The 25934-nt window shown below is 36.6% G+C and overlaps 3 protein-coding genes across 3 annotated transcripts in view; all 3 read right to left on the reverse strand.

The window, feature by feature from the left end:
• Positions 1-729: 729 nt before the first annotated feature.
• LOC119690564 (putative phosphatidate phosphatase) lies at positions 730-13427 on the reverse strand. The gene is made up of 6 exons (XM_038106059.2): positions 13243-13427; positions 11508-11659; positions 9484-9681; positions 2263-2424; positions 1308-1484; positions 730-952 (listed from the first exon to the last, which is right to left on the reverse strand). Exons 1-6 carry the CDS (start codon positions 13298-13300, stop codon positions 854-856), a joined length of 846 nt encoding a protein of 281 aa, XP_037961987.2. The 5' UTR covers positions 13301-13427; the 3' UTR covers positions 730-853.
• Positions 6318-9396, reverse strand: LOC105384444. The gene is made up of 2 exons (XM_011554677.3): positions 8718-9396; positions 6318-8573 (listed from the first exon to the last, which is right to left on the reverse strand). Exons 1-2 carry the CDS (start codon positions 9151-9153, stop codon positions 7942-7944), a joined length of 1068 nt encoding a protein of 355 aa, XP_011552979.3. The 5' UTR covers positions 9154-9396; the 3' UTR covers positions 6318-7941.
• A 770-nt stretch (positions 13428-14197) lies between the features above and the next one.
• LOC105387945 (putative phosphatidate phosphatase) overlaps positions 14198-25934 on the reverse strand; it is a 52924-nt gene continuing 41187 nt past the window's right edge. Inside the window, exons 4-6 of the mRNA XM_048627955.1 lie at positions 16588-16749; positions 16126-16302; positions 14198-15839 (exon numbers count right to left, since the gene is read on the reverse strand). Coding sequence (XP_048483912.1) covers positions 15723-15839; positions 16126-16302; positions 16588-16749 — 456 coding nt within the window. The 3' untranslated portion in view covers positions 14198-15722. The remainder of the gene's footprint in view (positions 15840-16125; positions 16303-16587; positions 16750-25934) is intronic.

Consider the following 25934-nt stretch of genomic DNA (forward strand, 5'->3'; position numbering starts at 1 on the left):
AATTTCTAGTATTTTCTTTGCATACTATAATATTTGTGGGTAAAATAAATTTTCAATAACTTGCAACACCATGTGATTTGTTATGATATGGTACCTCGTAATTTTTACTTAAAACTGATACTAAAAGACCTTACAGTATTAAAATTAGTATCGTTTTATATTAAAATCGAGCCAATAGATAGTACTATGATGAATGTAAGCTTGTTAAACTTGATAGTATCTACTTACATGTGAAAATATATCTCATCCATCATTCCATCGTGTTTTCGTTCAATAAAATCGAACAAAATCCACCCACCCATGTCACACACTCGTTAAGTGATGATAATAGTCTAATAAACTTAATAAACACCCACAAATCACTAGCAAATCAAAAATAAATAGCATTTAGAAAATTTTGTTGTAACTGTCAGCCTTTGTTTGGCAAAGATTTTTCATTTGTTTCATTGTTTGGCAAAGAGAACTGACGTAAACAGGCGCCACAGCAAAAAGGACAAAAAACATTTACAGCTTAACGTTTCTTTCTTACGCTTAATGTAGCTAAGCGTCTCTTTTTCGCAATGTCAGAACTGTCACGATTATACCCCTGTGGTTTCTATACAAGGAATGAGGCAAGCGTTGTCTATTCAAATACAGGTCTGTGCTCTGGACATCAATCTGATGTGTTATTGCTTGTTTTGAATTATTTTCTGTATTTTTGGTTCTTGTTGCCAGTGTGTCAAATAAATGTTCCTTTCCTTGTTTATTTTATTTCTAAGGAGTGATGTTTATCTAGGTAGATTCCAAGTAGTGATTTTTACGTAGACGCGTGTCTAGTGGACTCCGGATGTGGTGTGGCCGAGTGCCGCGAGGGTCACCGGAGCGCCGGCCGCGGCAGCATCTCAGGCTGCGCGGGGTCGCTCCAGGCGCCTCCAGGGAGCCCGTACTTCTTCGGCTTTAGCACGCACTTGAACTGAAAAGGAGGAAATTAATTTTATTTTGTTGATATAGTTTGAATAGTAGTTGGAGGTTATGGCTGAATAACATTACTAGTACTTATAGATTATGGTAATGTCTAATATTCGGGTCGTTTATATGATAGGTAGCTCTTTATGGAGTAGGCACGGTCATTATATCGTGTCCTAAGCTATTAACCAGGCTCTTAAATCCGTTGGGGACGCAATAGTCACGCCAGCCATGTAACTGAGCGCGACCTAAAACTTTTGTCTTGCGTCTCGGTCTGCGTCGTAGTGGGACTTATCGTGATTATCAACCAATAATCTGCCGTAGGTAATAAAAATGTATTTAAAACATATAGCAATACTCACTACTAAAACCCCGTAAACTGCTCCGATCGCGAACCCCGTCGCGACGTCGCTCCAGTGGTGCATGTGGTCGACCACGCGGGACAGGCCCACGTACCACGCGAGCATCAGGGCCGCGAACTGCACGCCGTGACGCAGCAGCTTGGAGCCGCGCCACTTGCCGCGCTCTTGCAGGTACAGCTGGGGAGAGGGAGGTGGTTAAAGGGGTGGATCTGACGGCCAATACATGTGGGCGGGGAGAGGAGGGGTTAAAGAAGAGATCTAAGGGCTAAGTGAAGGTTTAGCTTTACCGATCGAGCAGTGGAAGTCTTCTGAAGTTAGTATAACAGTTACAAATTTATCTACTTATCCCTATATGAATGAACACACAACACTTATGCGTGTTCCCGAATTATATTACTGTCCCAATGGAATTGGGCTATTACCTACCATAATAGGGTGAATTAAACCCTATACAATATTTAATTAAAACGGCGAACACAAAGCCTTTAATTAATTAACTTTCCCCGTGTGTCCATGACACAATATCGATCCGTTTTACCACGGACATAAACCGTTGTCTTATCAGTGGCTTTTGTTGTGATTAGGTCGAATGGAGAGAGCATTCACTTGGGAATGGGGCTGAGCATTTCGATGTCGGAAATTTGCCAAATATAAATTGGCACGAGACTTCTTATACGGTGGCGACCTTTACGGCTTTCCAAAGTCGACCCTGCTTGCGAAAGCCTACATTTTGCATTAGAAAACATATTTACAGAAATAGATTGGAGGCAAAAACATTGACAATTAGATGTACTTACCCTTTCTTTGATGTAAATATGAAGGGGTGCACGAAAGCGGTAAATTTTAGTGATATCAACTGCTCCTTATATTGCAGCCTTACACTAATCTTTCAGCCAACTCTTTCCCAACAAACCTGATAGCTCAGGGTTTATAGATAATAGGTCTAAAAACTCACAATGAAGAACACAGCAGAATACATGATAAAGCTGGAGTGTGCGCTCGGGAACGACAGCCGCATGTTCTGCAGCCGGCCCTGGTCTGATGAGGAGCACGTGAAGTCCTGGATGTAGCCGAGCTGGTTGAGGGCAGAGCCGGGCGTCGGGACTGGACGGCATACCTGTGGGGGAAGGAGGGGTATGAAATAAATAAAAAAATCATTCGACACAGAGACAACAGAAAACACAGATAAGCATACAACAGAAATAAAAACATAAAAAAGATGAAAGAAATAGAAAATAGTGTGATAGTGTTGCTGCCCAGTGCGTTAAAAGGACCTAACTCAGCAATTACTGTGGTCAGTAGATCTGATGCCAGTAGTCAATGTTGGTACTACGCTATCTAGGTTAGCGTAGTGATATGGAAAAGAAGATATATACTCGTAACCTTATACTATCGGGGATTCTCTGAAAGATTGCGTGATTAGATGATTTCCGCCGTTACTGGCAGAGCAGACGATTTGAATAGATAGATAGATAGATAGATAGATAAAGCGTTTATTTGATCCACTTTCTTACATACACAACAAATCACAATTACAGATATACACATTTGTACTTATAACTAGGTAAATAGTAGCTATGATAAAGACAGGTTTGTACTTGGCAGGTTGTGTGTTGAAGCGGACCAAAAGGGTGAAGTAACTCAGCGTGGATGTTTACTCCAGGAGCAAACCGCTGATTTTCAGTTACCTCCCATTTAATTGTTCCAAGGGTGCCGAATTACATAAATTGTGAGCAAAAAAAACTACTTAAAATATATTGTTTTGAAGAAAAATTACCTATTTTAGTTTGATAATGTTGTAAAGGTGTGCAGCTAACCAGCAAGAGACACAGGGTCGTACTCAGTGGATGACAGAGCACCCACCATAGTATTAATATTGCATGAATGTATCTATTGTTAGACGATCTGCGCCGGATGTAACAAAAATATAGAAAATATGTAATGAATAAATAGTTATTGTAGATAACTAAATTTGTTATCAAGTCTTTTGCTTAATAAGAAGAAACAATTTTATTTTATTTTTAAAATTAATTTTATTTTTTAAGAGCCTTATAGGTGGTGGAATATTATTCCAGCATTTTGTTGCTTGATAACGGAAACTTCCTTCAAACGCGGCGCTAACATGTTTAGGGACAGACAAAATTGGGCGGAAAGATCTAGTACCATACCTGTCATGAAAAGGGGAGAAACAAAGTTTAGAAAACAAGTATTCAGGTTTTTGAAACTTTAACACGTCGAAAACTAGGCTACAAGTATGCAGGTACCTTCGGGCCTCCATGTTTAGCATGGATGCTTTATTTAGAAAAGGAGTAATGTGTCCTCGAGGTGGTACGTCAAAACAAAAACGACAGCAGGCGTTTTGCACCCGCTGTATTAGACGCCGAGTTCGCTCAAGAAGACAAGGGCCGTAAACAGTATCTCCATAATTCAGCCTAGAGAGGATTAGAGTCTCACACAGCGTAATGCGTACTTTTTCTGTTAGTAAGGAGCGGATTTTATATAGAACTTTAAGACGGAAAAAACAGTTTTTGACAATATTCTGAATGTGATTTTCAAATTTTAAACCACTATCAAGGAGCAAACCCAGACACTTTGCCTCGTGAACGCGTTCAATACTCTGGCCTTTCATGTTTATAGTTAAAGCATTAGTATTAATAATGTTTCTGACCTGCATAGTGGAGCCCAAAACCATATATTTCGATTTAGATGGGTTCAGCACCAACGCATTATCTTTAGACCAGTTATCTATGTTATCAAGATCACCATTGATTCCCTCCAGTACTTTTTGCAAATTATCCGGTGCGACTGATGCATAGAGTTGAACATCATCAGCGTAACAGTGGTACTTACAATATTTAATTTCAGCGGTTAGATCCGTGCTATAAATTATAAACAAAAGGGGGCCAAGGATTGAGCCTTGCGGTACCCCACGACTAACGGGTAAAGGGTTTGATGTGATGCTAGTGCCATTATTCAGCATTAGTTTGACAGACTGGGTTCTATTCGACAGATAACTGTTGAACCAATCAATGGCATGACCACTTATACCATAGTAAGTTAATTTAGCTAGAAGCAGATCAATATCCAGGCAATCAAACGCACGTGAGAAGTCCAGCAACGATAGAATCGTCGCATTACCTATGTCCTGTTCAGCCAGAATATTATCTGTAACATCAAGCAATGCAGTAATTGTACCACGATTCTTGCGGAATCCAGACTGTAAGGATGGAAGTATATTGTTTTCCTCAATAAATTTTATAAGTTGGGTGTAGACGGCTTTCTCTACTAGTTTTGATAAAAAAGGTAGAATACTAATTGGCCTTAGATCCTTAAGTGAAGTGGGTTGGTCGACCTTAGGCAGTGGGTTAATTAGTGCTGATTTCCAGCACTTCGGAACAGACTGTTCAGTAATAGACCTATTAACGATAGCAGTAATAGCTGTTAAAGTATGTGGAAGTGTAAGCAAAATCATATCCCGGTTAATACCATCTATGCCTGTAGCATTGGATGTTATAGCAACAATATATCTGGCAATCTCAGTTTCAGAGACTGGGTTAAGCTCGAACACAGCAGTACCAAAACGGTGAGTAGTAAAAAAGTCAAGGTTGGAAACAGGAACATCGTTAGTACCAGGAATATCTAAAAAATGCTCATTAATTTTGTTTGGATCATTAAAAGAATCTGGTAAGCTGTCACTTTTAGAAGGATCGACTAAGACCTTATTCTTCAAATTTTTCCAAAGCTTTTTCGGTTCATTAATTTGGGTATTAATAAATTGATCAAAATAGGCGCGTTTTTCATTGGCTATACTAGTAACGACAAGTTTTTTTAAATCTTTATAGTGCTTTTTATGTTCATCGGATTTAGTTAGTCTAAATTTCTCATGTGCTTTGTTACGTAAGTCAATCATTAGCTTGCAAGAGTCAGTCACCCACGGGAGAGACTGACCCTCTCGAACCCTAATGGATCTAACAGGTGCATGTTTATCAAAGAGTGATGTTATTAAGATGTTAAATTGATTTACTGCCAAATCCACTGTAGAGCAACTAATTAAAGCTTCGAAGTCTAATGCAAAAAGATCTCTGTTAAAGTTTTCTAAGTTTATATGATTTATAGGTCTAAAAGTTAAGAATTTAACTGGGGGTTTAATTTTTTTTATGGCTAAAGTTACATTTATCATGGCGTGTCCCAACGACCCGGTGATATTGGTGACAGTGACATCACTAACTTTTATATTAGTACAAACAAGGTCTATAAGAGTCTCATTACCCACAGAGTAATGTGTAGGCTGAGTAACTACTTGTTTTAAATGTAGGTAATCAATAAATTGGTTAATTTTTTTAGCTTCATTAGTACTCATATCCATCATATTAACATTAAAATCACCTAGTAGGACCACTTGATCATGATTAGAAAAAGAAGTTACTGATTCTGTTAAGGCATCAATAAATACATCTAGATTTATCCACGACGGTCTATAAGCCGTACCTATAGCTATACGGTATCCTTTAACTCGCGTTGAAATCCAGTATTGTTCTACATTAACTGAAGGGTGATTTAGGTAACGCACATTAATATTATTCTTAATATAAAAACCAACACCGCCCCCGCGAGAGCGCCCCATGTGTGCGGGGCGGGGTGCATGGCGTAGCCTGTAGCCCGGCACTGAGGGCGCGCACGCCCCCTGTCCCTGGCCAAGCCACGTCTCATTTATAGCAACTATATCTGCCTGAAAACGATCCATTGCGAAAATAAAGTCATCATGTCCTGTATTTAAAGAACCTGCATTAAATAGACCTAATTTTAAGAATTTGTTATTATTCATGGAAAAGAGATCAGGGTGGCATACCTACCCACTTACTAAAGTGTATGCATAATAAACCAGTGCAAATGACAAATAAATAAAACAGATTTGTTTTCAAGCTGAAAATGCCCAGTATATACTATGAAAAGGACAAAACCATCATCACAGCACCTGTGCCACACATATGTGGCTGAAAAAGAATCTGTCTCCTGTTCCACTTCAACACTCAACCTGTCTGAATTTAAATTGAGCAAGCAACATCCTAACTGGTACATAGTACACCTCCAGTATGTATATAACACAAAGACAACCACAAAACAATAGTTACATAGTTTCAACTCATTGCTAAGGTATATCAGAAAATATTGAGGATTATTTAGTCTATGATTATAGGCACCCACAAGTACACAGAGGAATATCACATAATAAAAATAATTATGTAGGTACAATACACAGATGTAAAACAGCCCAATGCTCCTGCATGGAAATAGTGTGGGCATGTTAATTAATTCAAGAACAGCATCACATACGTAGATAGTAGGTACATATCTAGATACAAAAAGGTTCAACAATGCAAGACTAAATATAATATTAATATTTATGTATATTGATATAAGTAGGTGAAATAGCACTAAGCAAACAAAACCTGTAGGTATTATAGTTTATGTTATATAAATACTAGTCTCAGTAACAAACACACAGTCATTACCACACAGACAGACAGAACTAAAAAAAACATTATGCAGGCATGAATATAGGTACAGTAATACATATTTATGAGCTATCACAATAATATAATGCAAGATACTAGTGTACTTTGAAAACATTAATGTAACAAATAATATTAATTTCCAGCAAATGAATAAGTAGCACTGATTGATTGATGTGAACAATGCCACATATATTTAATACAGAATCATAAAAAAGCAACAGTTGTTTAATTATTCATATTTCCAGTAGACTACTATATAGCATAGCATTAGACATGTAAGATACAAGAAGATATTAGCTGTCGACAATGCTACAGATGTTTAATACAGAAACATAGACAGCAAGGGTTGTTTCATTAATACTATTTTCAAACATCAGACTAGTTACATAACAATAATACCAGTTAGATAACAGTTTAAAGTGTTTTGATATTAACATGAGGTACAACCAAAAGTTAGGAACATTATAATGATAGGATTCTACATGTAAAAACTGGAATGCCACTAAAATATGTAGAATGCACAGGTTAGAAAGGTCAAAACTGCAGTTTGAAAGCAGTGTCGGTATGTTATTCAATTCAAAATCAGCTTGATATAAAATAACAGCGCCTATGATCAAGTATGAACACACAAATTCCAATGCAGAATGGACACTAAGTAGGTAAATGACACATTGAAGAAAAAACAAATATATTAGATAGCTCAGGTAGAAGATTTAGGCAAATTGACACCAAAAACACGCTCTAGATCAGCTTCAGAACAGATCAGGAAGGCTAGACTATTTTCAAACATCAGACTAGTTACATAACAATAATAACAGTTAGATAACATTTTAAAGTGTTTTGATATTAACATAAGGTACAACCAAAAGTTAAAAGGAACATTATAATGATAGGATTCTACATGTAAAAACTGGAATGCCACTAAACTATGTAGAATGCACAGGTCAGAAAGGACAAAACTGCAGTTTGAAAGCAGTGTCGGTATGTTATTCAATTCAAAATCAGCTTGATATAAAATAACAGAGCCTATGATCAAGTATGAACACACAAATTCCAATGCAGAATGGACACTAAGTAGGTAAATGACACATTGAATAAAAACAAATATATTAAATAGCTCAGGTAGAAGATTTAGGCAAATTAACACCAAAAATATGCTCTAGATCAGCTTCAGAACGGATCAGGAAGGCTGGGGAGACATCAGTTTGCCTTGCATATATTCTGCCATCCCTCGTCCAAGCATGCTTCCAATTTTTTTGCTGTCGACTCACTCTGACCTTTCCAAATAGAATTCTGTTGAATTTTGTGAGACGCTCGTTCAGGTAAAATGGCTTGGGGTCATGAGCTGCCAAGCCAAGGTCTGTTGTGGTTGCCCCTCGCCGCACCCTAGCACACTTGATCAGCTCATCACGGGTAGCACGCCGAGCCAAACGGATTACCAGGGGGCGGGACCGCGATGTGGGTCCACTGCTGCTTATGCTGACAATGCGCCTTGGTCCCATGCGCATGGCAGACACAATGTCCCTTTCCTCAAGAATAGTTCCCAGCTTTTTCGCAACAGCCATCACTATATGAAGTGGGGACTCACCATCAAGCTCCGGGATCCCAGAGATCTCAATATCTGTAAGCAGAGCTGATTGTTCCCGCTCATTGAGGTCCGAGCGAAGTTCTGCAATAGATTCCTGCAGCTGTGCAATCGTTCCATCTTGTTCCGAGCCAGGCCCAGCAGCAGCATTGTGGTTTGCATTGGCTGCGGAGAGATCAGATCGTAATTGTTGGTTCTCTAGCTCCACAGTAAGGAGACGTTTGTTGAGGGAAATTATGTCATCGCAGGCCTGCTGCAGGCGGGTGGAGAGGGTGTCACTTATGTTAGTAAGATTAGATTCAAACTTACTTATCATGGCCTCAAGTTTGCCTTCCAGAATGCACTTCAGACTATCTATTTTGGTGCCAAGTTTGTATTCCAGCTTCTTGTCCATCAGTTCAGCAAACTTATCGTACGTGATACTGTCGGAATCTCCAGAGCCTGTGCGATGAGTTGCAGCATTTTCAGTAGCTGGCTCTATTTCCTCACATGACATATCCATATCGGGCGCACCTGCACTGGCTGCATCAGGTAGGCGGCGGATCGGAGTGCTGTCGCCTCGCCGTCTAGTATTTATCTTGCCGTTACATTCAGGACATTGCCATAGACGACGCAGATTTTGTAGGTTAGCCTGATAGTAGGAGACCGAAATATTCACGCATTGGAAGTTGTAGCACTTATTACACGCGGTGCATCGTAATAACTCACGGTCACCTATTGGTTTTTCGCATGCCGGGCAAATCATTTTGTTTTGGTAAAAAGGTAATGATGGCCGACAGCCCACGCGCACCAAATTTGTTTAGAATGCAAAACCAAAATTTTTGAAGTCACTTGGAGTGCTGGACTATTTAATTATAAGAAAGATGTTCACTTTTATGTTTTAGACTATACACAACGTATTGAAAATTGATAATTCAGTCTAAATTTATGAAATTTTGCTCAGGAGTTTCAAAAACCAAACTAGCAGGCACCAGTGTTGCCAGAGGAAAAAAGAATAAGGGGTGTCCCACGCTACATTACACACCTAGTTACTAGTATTCCAAATTGATCGTCACGTTGTTAGTAAGCTACTCACATCATAAAAATGCGGTCGTAGTCTCCCGATGACGTACTTGGCGCTGTTGGAAGTCAGCTGCTGACACGCGCCGCCGAAAGTGAAGACCCCAATGGCCACGTAGGCGTCCCACGCCCAGCCTGGGAGCACCCGGCCGCAGAGGAACTTCTCCCCTACGCCTTTACCCTTCTTGTCCCGGTACACTTCTATGGCTATTATCTGGAAGGTGGATTGGGTTTAAGGTTAGCTAGGCTTTTTGTCTAGGTATTAGTTAACTAGGTAATTCCTAACCGTGTGACAAAAACGTTTTTGCAGAAAGGCTGTAGGTGTGTAGGTATTGGATTTTATCAGAAAGGTTTGAATGGATAAGGGTAGCAACTTAGTTTATTCGTAAGATAACAATAGTAACCACGATACCATAAATCTTAAATTCTGCAAGCTAAAGTAGCTCTGTTCTGTAGCGGTCATTAATTATAGTGTCATCATCATCATCATCATCAGCCTATGTCAACCCACTGCAGGGTATAGGCCTCCTCCATGTTATGCCAAGTCCCACGGTCCTGTGCTACACTCATCCAGCTTGGTCCAGTCACTCTCCTAATGTCATCGGACCAACGGGTCGGCGGTCTACCGACTGGTCGCCGTCCCTCCCTTGGTGTGTGTTATAGTGTACTGTGTATTAATTATGTATAGTGTAAATTCCTTTGGGATGATTTTGATGATAAGTATAACTACTTATCATCAAAATCATTATCTATTATATCTATTATATCAAAAAACTCTTTGAATAGCTCTGAAACTCTAAACTGAAGGAATAAGATAGTAGGAGGTATACCGTCAGACTCCAGCTGGCAATGAATGAAATTTTATACATGCTCTGTACAGTTTATATTTCAGTTTATATGTATATTCAGGTAAGTATACCTAAGCTAATAAAGGAAACACAAATAACACTTATCGATAATATTTGTTTTGCTTCGTCCACACAAAGAGATAATCTTTGAGTACATTCACCTGAATCACCTTTATAGCTAAGATCGATCCGGTCAATGAATCACATTATTTAGTGTGAAACGATTAATCACTCTTCACTCTTCAGTAGGTATAGGTAGATGCGTAGAGTACCTACATACATAGCTAGCGTAAATTAATGTGCTGATGCAACGTTAACGTAACTCAAGTTGTCCTGAAAATTAGAGACAAAAGACAAGGAAGGATGCAAGAGATTGTAAGAAATCTGGTACCCGCTCCAATAGTGAAGTGTGATATAGGATAGGTATCATTAACAAGGATATTCATGAATCCTATAAAAAGAACATGAATGAATAAGTATGCTGCCTGTCTTGATAATTATAGTCTTGATTTTCAGTAGGTAGTAAATTATGAAAAAAAACTTAACCTTATTCTTTTCTTATACAACTGGCAAGTTTTAGTAATTGTTACTTATTTATGAACGGACTAATATTTGGAACTAGTGGCCATTTTTGTTCAGCTCGCCAAGAGCTATCTAATGACGTAATAAGTACACTAAGCTTTTTGCATCATCCTTACACAAACACAACAGATAGTTCAAACAAACCTAAGTAGTGACAAATTCCATCAACCAATAGATACCTATTTGAAAATGACATCAACTTATTGATTTGATTTATGGGCCCAAGGAACATTAATAGGTACTCGTAGGTGACTAGATTAACTATGATTTGGATTTTTATAAGAGATACTTAGAACGGTTTTGGTTGATTTTATGGTTTGCTTCACTTAAGTTCGCTGGTAGGTATTAGACCTTCAGGTTTATATGATACGCTTCAGTAGGTACATTTCAACTACACCCGAGTCCGCATTCTATGATTTCAAGTAAACAGGTAAACTTTGATTAAGCATTTTTTACCTACTTTGCACCGAATTATTGTTGTTTTACTATCGATAGTGACGAGGGGTATTATATTGCTTCACATTTCAATAAGAGCCATTCACATTGGCATCACTTTTCTGTCTCATAATGTTAAAAATAGTCATGCACCTACTTCACTTTACTAACTCACCGTGACAACATTAATCGCGAATCCAATAGCCGCACAGACCGCCTCAGATATCGTCTGTTCCTTGTACGGCAGCCGGATAGAAAGGTCATCCTCGAAGTACCCGCGGTGGTAGGGCTCGGCCCATAGAGATAGGGCCAGTAGGGGAAATGACACTGGAAATGTCAAGGTAAAGGTTTATAGGTTAGAGAAATTGGGTTGGGAAAATAGACGAGCAGAAAATATTCTTCAGGTGAAAGAAATGCAAGATGGGAGCTCTGCTATTTTAGCAGAAAGTTACTTAACTTCAACGTACAGGTGGTCGAATATACATAATTATATAAGTACCTACAACTACCTATAGGTACTTACATATATATACTATTATACCTAGCTACCTAGGTACCTATAGATTAGGAAAAGTAGCTCCCGAAACTACAAATAGATAGATAGTAGGTATAGATAGAATATTCTTTATTTGCACACACATGAAATAAACTTCTATAACTTAAATACTAACACATATGTACAAAAATGGCGGCCTTATCGCTTAAAGCGATTTTTATGGTTCTACCTTTTTTGGCATAAGATTTGTTTGCCTAATCTCGTATTGCATAGTAACGTTTGGTCAAAGTCTCGTTACGCCGAAAATCGTATGGCATAAATCTCGTTTAGTAAAAAGTTATTTCGCATAACATTGTTTAGCCTAATAATGGTATGGCCAAATCTTGAATAGCCTAATAAGGCTATGGCATAGGTTTATACAAAGTAATAATATTCGTTTGGCTTTAACTTTGACGGAGCGTCTCCCTACATAGCGCAAACTGGTGCCTTGTATTGTTTCCGCTGTTTGGAAAACGCTCCGCTCCGCTCCGCTTTGGTTTTGATGAACATGTGCACCTAACATGCTCCTCCTCGCTTTGCTCGTCGTCGCACCTATTTTTAGGTTTCGATCTCATGGGGTTTGTAATAATTATATTGGTCGTTAACTTTCGATTTTTTGATCATACAATATCGTGATTTTCGGGATGTAGGAGAAAAATACCACAATTTGTACATTTACTACATACTTAATATATTATTTATTAAGATAACATTAAGAGAAACAAGATTATACATAGGTATAGACGAACATAAATTTGAGCAAACGAAACTTAGGTGTTTAAAGATTGTGCCTATAGAGTTTTAGACGAAACGAGCCTTATGCCACATAAGTCTTGGCAAAGTGATGGTTCGGCCAAAAAAGTTTAGACCATACGAGTTATGCGAAATGAGTTTTGGTCAATAAAGATTATGCCAGATGAGCGGAACCCGATTTTTATACAAATAAATGATAACGTAACTACATTTTTTTATTTTATTTAGGGGGATGGAAATTAGAAACTTTTGTTGCGTTGCATTCAAAGTTATAGAAAAAAAATACGATTTTTAAAGGGGTTTTGGCTATCAGTTGTGAAGGAGTGTTAGCTGGAGTGGTGGAATTAAAAAGTATCAGACAGGCAGCCGGTAGTGGTTGGATGAGGAAGGCCGAGGACAGAATTGGGAGACGCCCTGCTAAAGCTGTGTCAACAATAGCCGTGGACGAAAATGGACTGATGATAAGTTTTATGAATCGACTATGTAGGTAGGTAAGTACTATCTGTCATAATAAATGTAAACAAGTGGCTTTAACTACTGTTACAATTTTAACAGCTGTTTTCCTTAGTGCGAAGTAGGTAGCGTGTCTACAAACAATTAAAAACTAAATTTAACAACTCACCACATGCCAAGACAATGAAATCCACCACAATCTTCAAAATCACTTTATTCTGCGTCATTTTTAAATTAGTAATCACTTGATCGTCATTCTAAAATCGTGTTTAGTTTAAACTAGAGCCTAGGTACAGTCTATAGGACCACCTGAGTTCATGCTATGATGAATACTGGCTCGAACAAGGCCAGATGTGTTTCATTTTCGCTCACCTGATAAAAAACACAGTTTTATCAGATAAAAAACTTTGTAAGCTACGGTTTCCGTGTACCGATAAACAATGATAACTTATGTATGTGAATGACTGCTTATGCGGTATCAATGAACGTTTTGAAGGTAGGCGAATAACGGTAGTTTGACAGTTTTCACTTAACAAACGGCACAGCAATTTGATTCGAGGCACACCTCTGCATTGCCCAATATTATTGCGTAATGGTGTAACAGCGCCATCTAGTAGTAAAGTTTGGAACTAGTTAACTATGTATGGCGTTAGTGAAGTGGTGCATAAGGTAGGTACGGTATGATAGCTAGTGTTAGTTGGTAGTGCGTGTAGAAGCGATAGATGTCGCCCCCAACTAGATTTAGTACAGTACAAGTTTATATGAGTAATTAACTTATTATTGTGTTCTGCGGTAAGTACAAGGTTTCATGAAAATAGAGAAAGGAAAATATTCTAAGGCAACTATTTGTTGCAAAAATCTTAAAACATATTTTTTTAGGAACATCATACACTCACGGACAATGAAAAGGTTCCACTGAGAAAAGCACCAAATTACTCCTTAACGGAAAAGGCTAGCTTAATGATGTCTTCTGCAACATTTAAGTACATTTAACAGACCATCAGGATATGACCAACTAAAAACGGTCATATTTTGTTAAAATTTTAAATTAAATGTTTATAGTGTATTTTATCCCTATGATGCAAGTTAGTATTAAGTATTGAAGATTAAGTAAAAGACAAACATGTCAATAACTAAATATTTATTTAAATCTAAAACAAGTTTTATAAATATCATATTTTAATCGGTTACTAATAATAAAATTGTGGTTCTATCTTATCTCTAAGTGTGACTTAAAAACTGTTTGTAGGTAAGATACTTGATACTGCACATAAAAGTAACTAGAAGGGTAGGCAGGCACTGTAGATCATTACCGACTTATATTTTTGAACGCACTGTAAAAAAAATATTCAGACCAAATCGTAGGTATCGATATAAATGACTATTAATTCAGTTTTTTGAATCAACGATTAGTGCTGTATTAATTTTCACTTTAATTATTATAGCACCGTACCCTAAAATTTATATTAATTAAACCAATATTATCATAAAGGTAAAAGCTATTTACTACATCTAAAATTTATTATGTATAACACTATATCACAGAATAAAAATACACTTTCTTCGCAGCCTTACAGACTTCAAAGCTTAAAAACTACATAGTTATTCTAAAATAAATAAAAACAGTGCATTGAGTAAAAGATAAAAAGCAGTAAAGTAAAATGCGTGTGAGCAACCAGTTTTAAAACTTTAACTGACGTAAATGAAAGGAAATTGCATTAATTTAAAATGCTGCACAAGAGCTGCAGATTGCCAAGAAATATAATTTGTACTTTAACCTGATTAAACATTTTAAAATGTCTAAAATAAATAAATTTTCTAGAAAGAAACAGCTTTCGACTAAGTAGCATGTAAATACTTTTAAGTAGAACTTACACAAAGATATTGTACTTTATTCATAAATTTTGCATCTTAGAAGTCAAACGTAAAATGCATTTAATTATCCTGTACTGTTATCCTATAACATAATATAATATTAATACCAACAGTCCCACCAAATTATCTAACCTAATGATAGATGGTACATAGTACATACGTAATACGTATACATTTGCTATTATTTTGAGAGTCCTTTTTATAACAATATTTTTTATCTATGTATAGTGTGTCAGATAATTTGGTTTCACTACGTATCAGTGACTGACAAAACACAAACCTTACATCATGTCAGTACTTATTAAACCTAAATAATTGACATAACGGGTATTGATAACTCCAATTGCGTAACTCTTAAAACTAAGTATTATGTAACTTTCGGTACAATTCAGACACATTTCAAGCCTGTAACTAACGCCTAGGAACAAACGAGTTAGTACCTAATAATAATACAACAATTACCCGAACATATCCCGCACTTTGTGATCACTTACTATTATTAACCTTACAAATTGCACTTTCACAACAACGTCATCCAGATATACGATTTTTACAAAGTCTGATTCCAACAGAACTACACACCATAAGGCAAATTTAAAGCAATGTATCATCGTCTGATATCGTAAGCTTCCCATATTATCTAGTCCAGTAAGTTAAACACCGTCTTGAATAACACAGTTAGTTGATGGTATATTGGTGTGAGATCCAAGAGACTCGAGTTTCTTCGGGTCAGGGCTCGTCTTCGCTAAGAGACTGTGAGCCGGGCGGGGTTGGTCAGACCTGCCAGCCGGCGCCAGGCCGCGTGTTCCCATTGGTCGTCAGCTCAGACTCGTGGCTCGTGATTGGTGTTCTCACCCGCTGAGTTTTGCGGAGGTTCGAGACGAAGGCAAACTGAAATGGGAAAATATATCACATTTTAAGAATAGTGTAGATGGAGCAGGAGAAATATCATATAAATAACAAGCAATACAATGTCTTCGGCATTCCTCATCCAACCAGACCAAGACCAACTGCCAAATTTAAATTTAACAATGTTGGTACAGTGGAGCTGCAGAGAGTCAACTTCATTTGCATATTAATTATTCATTGAAGGCTGCCTTTTTATAGTGTTTTAGTTATAAGTTAAAGAGTACTTATTGTAAATGTAATTGTAACAGAAAAACAACTTGAAACTCACAATAATAACAGCATAGAAGATGCCGATAGCGAAGCCGGCGAGGACATCACTCCAGTGGTGCTTGTAGTCGGAGACGCGCGTCATCACGGTGTACCAGGCCAGGATCATGAGCAGGAACTGTAAGGAGTGACGCAGCAGCTTCGAGCCGCGCCACAGGAAGCGCTTGTGCAGGTACATCTGGAGATGGGGTTAGGATTGGTTATAGTCGGGTAGTTTTCGTGGTATGGAATAAGAAATCTGTATCTGTCTTTATTGAAGGGAATGGAATAGCACACACGTCAGGTTTTTTTTCCTTTTTGAGCATTTCAAGTTTTGTTAGTGTAATAGTCTCATATTGTTATCTTCTTTACAAAAGGGACTAAAATCAAGGTGCTAATAGGTGGATAGATTTAAAGGAAATAATTAATTGGAAAATGAGTAAAAAAAAAACACTGCAATACTGTAAAAGATAACAATACTTACAGAGAAATACAGCATAGTATAAGCGGAGAAGGACGAGTGACCGCTGGGGAAGGAGAGTCGCATTTGCTTCAGCTTCTTGGCGTCCCCGCCGAGGCACACGAAGTTCGTTATGTACCGCCATTTGTTCTCGGGCAAGTCACAGTCTATGTCTGGTTTGCATACCTGTAACGGACAGAAATAATAAATTATAAATGAGGAAAAATCCAAAGGTGATGAAATCTGTTCTGTGTCTCAAAATTTAAATATAGAAATGGCTTAAAAGGACATGATTCCAGGGCCGTTAAACCTAATATTTTAAAATATATGTATATGTTTAAAAAATATGGTGTCTGATGATGTTATGGGTGTAGGACATCATGAAAATCCGTTCTATTGAATAATGTAAACAGATTGAAGTGACTCCAACTCCATTGTTCCGATCCTCATCCCGTGTTGAAATAGCTGTTTTGTATGCAAAGCGTATTCCAAAAAGACATGATGTATAACCCAAAGAGAATCCAATTATCCAAGACACTGGAAGTACGGCGCCAGACAACGTATATTATCAGGCAATTAATATTTTTCCACTTAAAAACAATCTACCTTGAGTGATCGGCTCACTGCCCGCGGCTGAAGACTTGACATTTACAGATGGAACCGAGTTAAAGCCACCGCAGATACAGTTACTTGAAAAGTAAACGCGTTATGCGATACAAATTATACGTCTTAAAAATTTTAAGAGTCTGTTTAAAATTCACAGCAGGTTGCAAGCCTTGGGACAGTTCCGAAAAAAGGTAACAATAAATCTGAATAATAAGAGTGCTTCGTGAAAAATACACCACTTATTCACTTTACACATACCGTTGCGTTTAGATTGAAAGAAGCCTAAAGACCGTATAACAATGCGGCAGAATTGAGTTTTTCATGATTTTTGGAGTTGCCAGAGGACAGGAGTAAAGTGAACGGTGTGCATACGTGTCGATCATCCAATCAACCGGTGGCGACGTGTCGACGAAACGCGAACATGTTTTAAACAATTTCTGATAAAGTACTGATAATTGTAGTTTATGCGAGATTTACGGTGAAAATTGGCGGTAGGACCGGCCGCGGCGAGGTCGTAAGCAGGTAAGTATTTATTTTTGCGATACGCATACTAAATCGGATCGGTAATTTAGTGATTATGTGCAGCCGAAGTGGGCCGGACGGCGAGCCTTTGGGCGGTGCGGCGCGGCTCAGAATATCTTGCCAAGTAAATGTGAAAATTATCGAGTAAGCAGCTGCTGAATTAATCGGCTTTGCGGTAAATGAAGCCATTATTGCTATCCTTTTTTTATGAAACCAAAATTATCGTGAAAACGAATCAAACATTAATATTTCCAGTAACAGAAATCATATGGGTCATAGTCGTACGTGATAAAATGATACCATTGTTGTAATTCTGATTAAAACCACATATCGTATATGATCGCTGCATACAACTAGCAGTTAGTTAACTTGCCATAATACAACAAAAACTGTGTGAAAGTCGGTAGTCATGAAAATCGTGCAACAACATGAACAACCCTCATTTATTCAATAAGAGCCATATTTACTCTATGGTCCGTTTCGCAACCGTGCATTACCCAGACTTCTTTAAACAAACTGTAGAGTATGAGGTTGTGATGTTGAACATCTAATTTTATCGTTAGTTTATTGCTTGGCGGCAGTTAAGCACTCAACTTTCGCTTTCCTTGCATAGCAAATGAGGTAGTGATTATTTAATCGATATTTATTATTATTATTATCGTGTCTTGTGGCAGGTGATTGTGGTGCAATACTTAAACTTATTATTTTGTCTTGCATGTCTCTGCTGTCTTAATTAATAAGTATGTATGATGGATCGAAAATTGAATTGAATTCATAGAAGGTCATACTAAATCTCCATACTGAAAATCTTTAGTGCATTTGCGAGCTTTTGGTGTTGAATGTATGTAGGTTGTAGATGCAGGCGTATATTGCGTATGTCATCGACGTGTAAAAGGTAGAAGACATTTTAGAACCTGTTTCTTTACATCATGTTTAATTTCATCATGTTTGTTAGTGAAGGTATTATCATTAACTGCGATGATATATTTATTTGATTATTCATAAATACCTACGAATGTATCTCCGGCATCCAATACAAATTGAAACACACGTTGGTTCAGAATGTAGAGCCAATACGGAACCCTAAAATCAATATGCTCAAAGTCAACTACGAAAAAAAAAACGTTTCTTTTTTATATACTTCTCGTGACTTGTCGCCCACGAAGAGAACAAGAGGCAACTTTACTAACAATTATCTGGGAAAAAATGCTGCTTTTATATTTATCGCAATAAAGTATGTCCATATCGGCTATTGGTCACGACCACGACACCTGGGCGACGGGTCTGAAATTAATCAGCCAGATGAAAGGAAAACAATGATCGATTCGAAAAATCGATTTTATCGGCGCTTTCTAAATTATTATGAATTGATTTTCCGGGTAAATTCATCAACTATTCGGCGTTATATGATACAGCATGACTAATAGGAAAGTTATTCGTTGTTGAGATATATTTTTCAGCGAAAACAAGTTAGGTAAACAAATAAAAGCATACATTTTGCAGCAACTACATACATTTAGTAATACAAATACTAATGCAAGAACAATGAGCCTCTGTTAGAATTATCAGCATTTTGTTGAAACCTATAACAAGCCAACCCGAGCCTGTAACAAAGCATAGAGGTTTTAAAACTACGGAAGTGATTCCAGATAAGCGCAAAGTAACGAAGCATGTAAAACATGGGTGGTCAGACATTTATCTTGCCGATTATACAACAGATACGAACAAGACCCGCGTATCGTTTAATAATCTAAGTCCGGATAGTTCAAATCGACCAATAATCAAAAACTTCCAACAAGGGAAAGGTTTTAATCAAATTGCAACTTTACTACAAAGCAACAAGCCACTACTAATAAATGTACATTGTAAAGAAATTCATATATTCCTGGTTGTATCTCAGCCATGCTAAATTGATTTGCGCATCAGTTGAGCTGGAGAGAATCTTGGCATGAGATAGGCATCACATAGACATAGGTTAAACCTGAAGGGACAGAATGATTATGATGTTTTCATTCGGTTTTATTTTATGGACTCCACAGCGAAATTATGTGAAATGAAATGAAATATTCTTTATTGGACGTAAAATTTTACAATTATTTGTCCATTGCCATAATATAATAATTCACAAAGGCCCCGTCATTGAGGAGGAAAGAAATGGCGAAAGAAACTCCTCGAGCATGTTGTTTTATAGATCTGCCATATTGCTTTTCCTTGAAGGTGAATTATTCAATGTGATACTATTTTAAATATGAGCTGTTAAAATTCAATTAGTAAAAGTGGGTGGGTTAATCAGACTTAAACAAATATGAAAGTAGTATAATTACAGATTGTATCATTGAAATTAAATGCAAAATCGACGAGCCGCGTTAAATTTATGAAACGCCTATTTTAAATGTTCAGATTACTTACAAAGATATTAATGTATTACAACTCTCTACATAGAAGTAGCGATTTTAACAAGAAAGTAGCATACGCATAAAATTTATACATACGCTGTTATAAGATCATTGAAAGTCTTTAGGTGTTGTAAAATATAATCAAACGGTTCCGATCTAAACATTAAACCACAGGAAAACATAATATAACTACTTCCAAGAACGTTGATAGGTGATCAAATACAACGAACGGAACAACATACCACAACCGTTGAAATAAGTGTAAAAGTAACATTGCGTGTAGCTTTTATAGGTGATCCGTACTATTTTATACCTATAAATAAAGTAATAAAGGATAGGAAAAAATTATGCGTGAAAAAAAAAGTGCAACTGCTGGCACCTCATTTGCTGACAGGCAAAGAGACCAGATAAAATATTGTGGCGTTCATAATCGACCATGGAATAAAAATAAAATAAATGTACCGACTGGTCTACTTTGTGATGACTAGTGTGGTAAGGTGGAGTGAATAAAATTTAACCATATTTGAATATACGTTCTTAAGGCATACAAAAATAATACATCAATGACTAATGGCAGATTTAGGGAATAATTATAATTGGAATAGAAGATAAAAGTTAGTTGAGCAATAAGTACCTATGATGCTGTAACTTCCTAAACAAATATGTTTTATATGCATCTTTTAATTAGAAATGTAATGTACCGGTTTAGTGTAAGTAGGTACCTAATATCATTCCTCCATTTTCTTTTTATTTGCACAAATATTGGAAAACCCTTATCGCCACGACGCAAAACTCGCAGGCCAAAGCTAGTTGTAAAATAAACACACTCATTTTATTCTGACAAATAAAACAAAATGTGTTAATACCCTCAAGCAGTTGATTAAGAAACATCGGATGCTGACGTCTATCAGCTGAGAGCTTAGCTCATAGAACTGGTTGAGGCCGCATGAGATACAGAAATAAGATGAATTATACGAGAGGCAAGCCCGCATTGATAGGCTGAAATTGCTTCATAACATTATAATGCCATAATCGCAAATGAAAGCTATCATCACAGAGGAAAATACACGTACCATAGAAATATAAAAAGAGCTTCAATGCATGAATAATCTTCTCGATTTTATGTTTCGTGTGGAACATTTTTATGGTAATAATTTTCCGTTTACAGTGATTGGAAGTAGTATTCATTTCGTTGGATGTTTTTGTTGTGGTCACACATCAGTCGTAAATTCACTTTTGTGATGTAAAACGAGAATTCCATCTCCTCCATTTTATATTTACAACTATTGGATATCAATTCATTTTATCACATTGACATTCATTTTGTTTATAATGAAAGCCAACAACAGTTATGCTACGAAAGTTAACGGCATCAATACAAATAAATATATGAAGAATTCTACTAGTTAACCTCTGAGAGGGTCATGCGAGGGTCCACGGGAAGGCAGCAGCTATAAAAGTAGTTAAAAGTAGTCGTACAGTAGTGGGAGATGATTAAACATTATGGTCATATCAATTACAAATTATGGAATGTACGCCTGACGCCAAGACTGTAGGTACAACCTTTATTTATACTATACGAAATCCTAGGTGAAGAATGATGGAGAAAAGAGCAGTCGCAGTAAGCAATAAAAAATTATTAAAGTAAACAAGGATTCAACCTGATCTAAATTATGGGAAAAGGCCATGCATGAGTTTTGCGTCATTTGTAGAAGGAATTTCAATTTTTTTTTGAAGTGTTCTCTGAAAGTGCAAAAAGCATGTGTATTATATTCTAGTGAAAGTAACTATAGGTCATAAAGTATATTAAAATATGAGAGTTCCCAAACAGTCAATGCGTGATAAAAAAAAAACAAGTGTAATAGCAAAAAGGTCCAGACTAGTGACGCAAGATGAAACAATGGGTAGGAAAGACCTAGCACGTATTTAGGAAGATATGGCACTTTCAATTGACTATAGCGACACAAATGGCAAGGTAATAACAAAAAACATGAGCGAGGTGTGAATGAAGTATGAACCATTCATGAGACCTGGCGCTCTGTTCATTGCTGTTTAAGGAAAGTGGCTTCTATGTATAATAGCAAAAATTAATGGTTGAACGTCAATGTACACTGAGAATTTTATTTCGCTTTAAACCCTGAGTTTCCTGGCCGAATATTAATTAAATTAAGATCATCCACTTCTAGACTATAGTGTTTCGTACGGTGAGCTATGTAAACATAATTAAGTAAATTGAATGACTACCTACCTACATCCAAAGCTTATTATTATCTTCTGCTTCATAAATATAAATACATTACAACACTACTTGAAGGTTTGTCAAACCACCTCATAATATACGTAATATTGAATAATTTTAAACTGGATAAACAAGAATAACAGGTGTAATGTATATTATATTTTATTGATTGATTACAAGGTCAACTTAGTATAATTACCTTCTTCAGAAAAATGTGGCACACAATAATGAGTATAAAAAATATGGAACGAGGATTTACGCACGGCAATCGTAATTCGTTAACGTAACATTTGCTTGTATATTAACTTGTAACGATGATACATTAAAAGTACATGGGGTCACTTTAGCTTACGAAAATCTAAGTTTTGTAGCGCTGCTGCGCTAACCGCGACTCTATCTCGTTGTATCAAAAGTACCGATTGCATGATACCTGTCGTTTAGAGATGATCATCCACAGCAAAAGTATGTCTTGATACGTACATTGAATAACTGAATAATAAACGTTTTAACAAAATATGTTATATGAGTTAACTTATTTCGACACAGGTATAACTTTCTTATCCGGTGACCGTGTCATAAATAATGAAATTTATGAACAAATGAACGTCAATATTATCGGATTCAATGTATTAAAAATATTTAAGAACACAACTTTTGTTGGTTTTGAGGTGGTCCAGATAACGTCAGTTAGTAATTAAGTAGACAAGAACGCGTTACAGTTAGAGAAAACAAACCATTTCATGGTTTTTACGAACGAGTGATAAAGATGTTATATGGGGAAAGGCTTTCAAACTGTCGTGAAATAGCTACTCGTAGCCGCACCCACAAACAAAGCGACTGTTAGGGTTGGGCCACCTTGGCCCGCTTTAAATGCCACACAAACATTGAACGTTAAACGTTACATTATACATATAATAAAACTTATGTGAAACACTACTTGAACAGTTCTATCACTAGATATACTCTTTTGTACCTTATCAAACTAACACATAGTAAATTTTTAATGAATAGGCGATTTGTAAGTATGACAAGGTACGACAGTATACATGTATAATAATATACAAGAGTGTTGTAGTGTAAACAAAACTTTAAATAAACACGTTGATTGAATAATCATACTCTAAATTGAAGTCACTTGTCTGAAAAGAAATTCTCATCAAACATTCCTGTAGAATTAGCAGCGTTGACATGGGACTAAATGCATGTGACAGGTACTGTGTCTGAAACATCATCTATAATTTGATCCCAAAGGAATACATTGTGTTAAAAACTGGGTAAGTACCTAAGGTAGTAAGTCGAAAGGGGGTGAGTAGTGCATCAAAAGGTCATTCTAAAGCAATTTTCGTTCTAATTCTTTTGGAAATTCTTGAAAAACCCTGAGAGTATAAAACATGTATGTATGTAAAAGGAAATGAAATGACACTGGATCAGTACGCCACTGTACCGAGCAAATGCGCTGTGCACACAAACCAAAGCCGAAGAGTATTTGAAGAGAGCAATTTGCGTTTAAATAGGATTCAATTGAAGTAGAAATCTGGATTGTCTTAAAACATTAATGGGCATAGAAAGCTGTAATTAGTTACAGTTGTGCTTAGAAAGCTGCTAACAGCTTCCAGAGTTATCTATTTGAATAATAATGTAGTAAATTTTGCTACTGAGCGTTAAATATAAGTTTAAAGTTATTGACACAGATGAAATCATTAATTATAGTTATTTTAATTGTGAATCTTACAAAATACATGAAACCCAAGACAACGGATATATGAGAGCATAAACCAGAGAAATTTTATAACATGCGTACGAGTCGTATTCGACTTTGTAAAATGCAATCGCCATATATGGCTCAATGTCCTACATAACCGTCCCCAATGGTCATTTTGCATTCTGACGAGATCGCGAGCAGCGACATATCATTTACGATCATAAGAACTTCAAATAATAAAGTAAACGATCATGCAGATATGTGCATTTTAAGGTTTTTTTTGTATACGTTTATTTCAATAGCATCAGGTATTTTTAAACTGGACGCATCGACATGGAAGCCATCAATATTATAGTAGATCACCACACATTAATTACAGACATATTTTATATGTACTTACAAATGTGATGCAAAATCAAATCCTTCTTCTCAAAAAACTCCCAAATTGAATAATTGAATAAAAAGCGTTTTTTTGTTAGACAAAGTTCAAAAGTGTATATGTATAATTATGAAGCGGACTGTACTGACACATTGTTCTAATTAAAACTTTATATCAAGGCGCCACCACCAGACTAAATTCATTACATACGATGTCCCTTCTAAGAATTTACCGCTCTTGAATCTGAACACAAGTTACACAAGTAATGCCGAGTTGCATTCAAGTGATAAAAAATACAAGCCGACAAATGCAATAAAAAAATAACAGAAAAAAACTATCTTAGATCTAACATAAGATAGCAGTAATCCGTCGAAAGATTCTAATAAAGAAAAGGAAGGTGCACACACACACTATGCATTCATTCATGCGGACGACCGTATTGTAAGAACTGGCTATGCGCATGACAATAAAACCAACCCACCAATGAATGAAGACCTACACCGACCGAAAAAAAAGCATAAATCAATGGCGTTTCAGAGGTCTTAATGGTTGGATGAGTAGCAGCAGAGGTCAAACTAAAATAGAGGGGCCGTCAACAAATCAACAATTTAGTGCTTTCTATAGCAAAGAAATGTATTGTGTAGACATCTATGGGGGCAATTGTGATGCGTCATAACTTTTAATTAAAACGGAACATTTAGCTAGGATAGCCGTCGAAAACGAAACGGGAGCGACATAGAGAAATAAGTGAATAATTGATTGAACACAAACGTATAAAAGAAAATAATGTGTTAAGTTTTGCCGATTTGCGATTGTGATCCATACATTATTTGTGATTATCGACACTATAATAATTATATTATGTGTAAAAAAAATCTTTTATATTTTCTTCCTGCTTTTCTTTAGTTAGAAAGCAAACTAACAAATAATTTTCTGTACATTCGATAGGAATAGCCATTAAATTTCAAAGTCAAATTAATTTAATGGTGTTTAATATCAAGGTGCAAGACTAGAAAGGGCCATGGGCAATAAATAAACTCTGGGTGTGATAGGCAATAAAGTGCAGGTAGAAGGAAAGTTATATTTTACAATCAGTAGAGACGCGTGTACTTGCTTGATAGAAACAAATTGAGTCTCATTTCGATCTATGATAGTGGAACAACGAAAAAAGTACCTACCTATAAGTATGTAGTAGGAAATAATATGCTTACAAAAAACATAACCCTCCTTCTTCGGCAGTCGGGTAAAAAGTATCAAATTAAACACGAAAATCGTTAGCCATTAATATCATTTGCTTGTAATAAAGTGAGTAGTGACCAACATCCAAGATAAAAATAATCTTGAAGTATCTTGAAAATCTTGATGTGATCATTTAAGTAGCGGGCATAGCTACTTAGTGCAGTGAGAGAAGAAAGATGTAGTCACCACAGCGGTAACAGATCTAATTAAGAAGCAAGTTAACATAGCTTCACGCATATTAAGATAGGAAGATTTGCCATAAAATATAATTAGCTAATATTCGTAGAT

The sequence above is a fragment of the Plutella xylostella genome, chromosome 19 (genome assembly GCF_932276165.1).
Source record: "Plutella xylostella chromosome 19, ilPluXylo3.1, whole genome shotgun sequence".
Taxonomy (NCBI): Eukaryota; Metazoa; Arthropoda; class Insecta; order Lepidoptera; family Plutellidae; genus Plutella; species Plutella xylostella.

Excerpts from the sequence above, each read along its gene's own strand:
- LOC105384444 (XM_011554677.3), bottom strand. The coding sequence starts at position 9,153 with ATGATTTGCCCGGCATGCGAAAAACCAATAGGTGACCGTGAGTTATTA. Across the intron at positions 8,574-8,717 it reads CAAACTTGAGGCCATGATAA|CCAATGCAAACCACAATGCT; the intron begins GTAAGTTTGAAT and ends ATCTCTCCGCAG.
- LOC119690564 (XM_038106059.2), bottom strand. The coding sequence starts at position 13,300 with ATGACGCAGAATAAAGTGATTTTGAAGATTGTGGTGGATTTCATTGTC. Across the intron at positions 2,425-9,483 it reads TACGACCGCATTTTTATGAT|GTATGCCGTCCAGTCCCGAC; the intron begins GTGAGTAGCTTA and ends CTTCCCCCACAG. Across the intron at positions 1,485-2,262 it reads ATTCTGCTGTGTTCTTCATT|CTGTACCTGCAAGAGCGCGG; the intron begins GTGAGTTTTTAG and ends CCCTCTCCCCAG.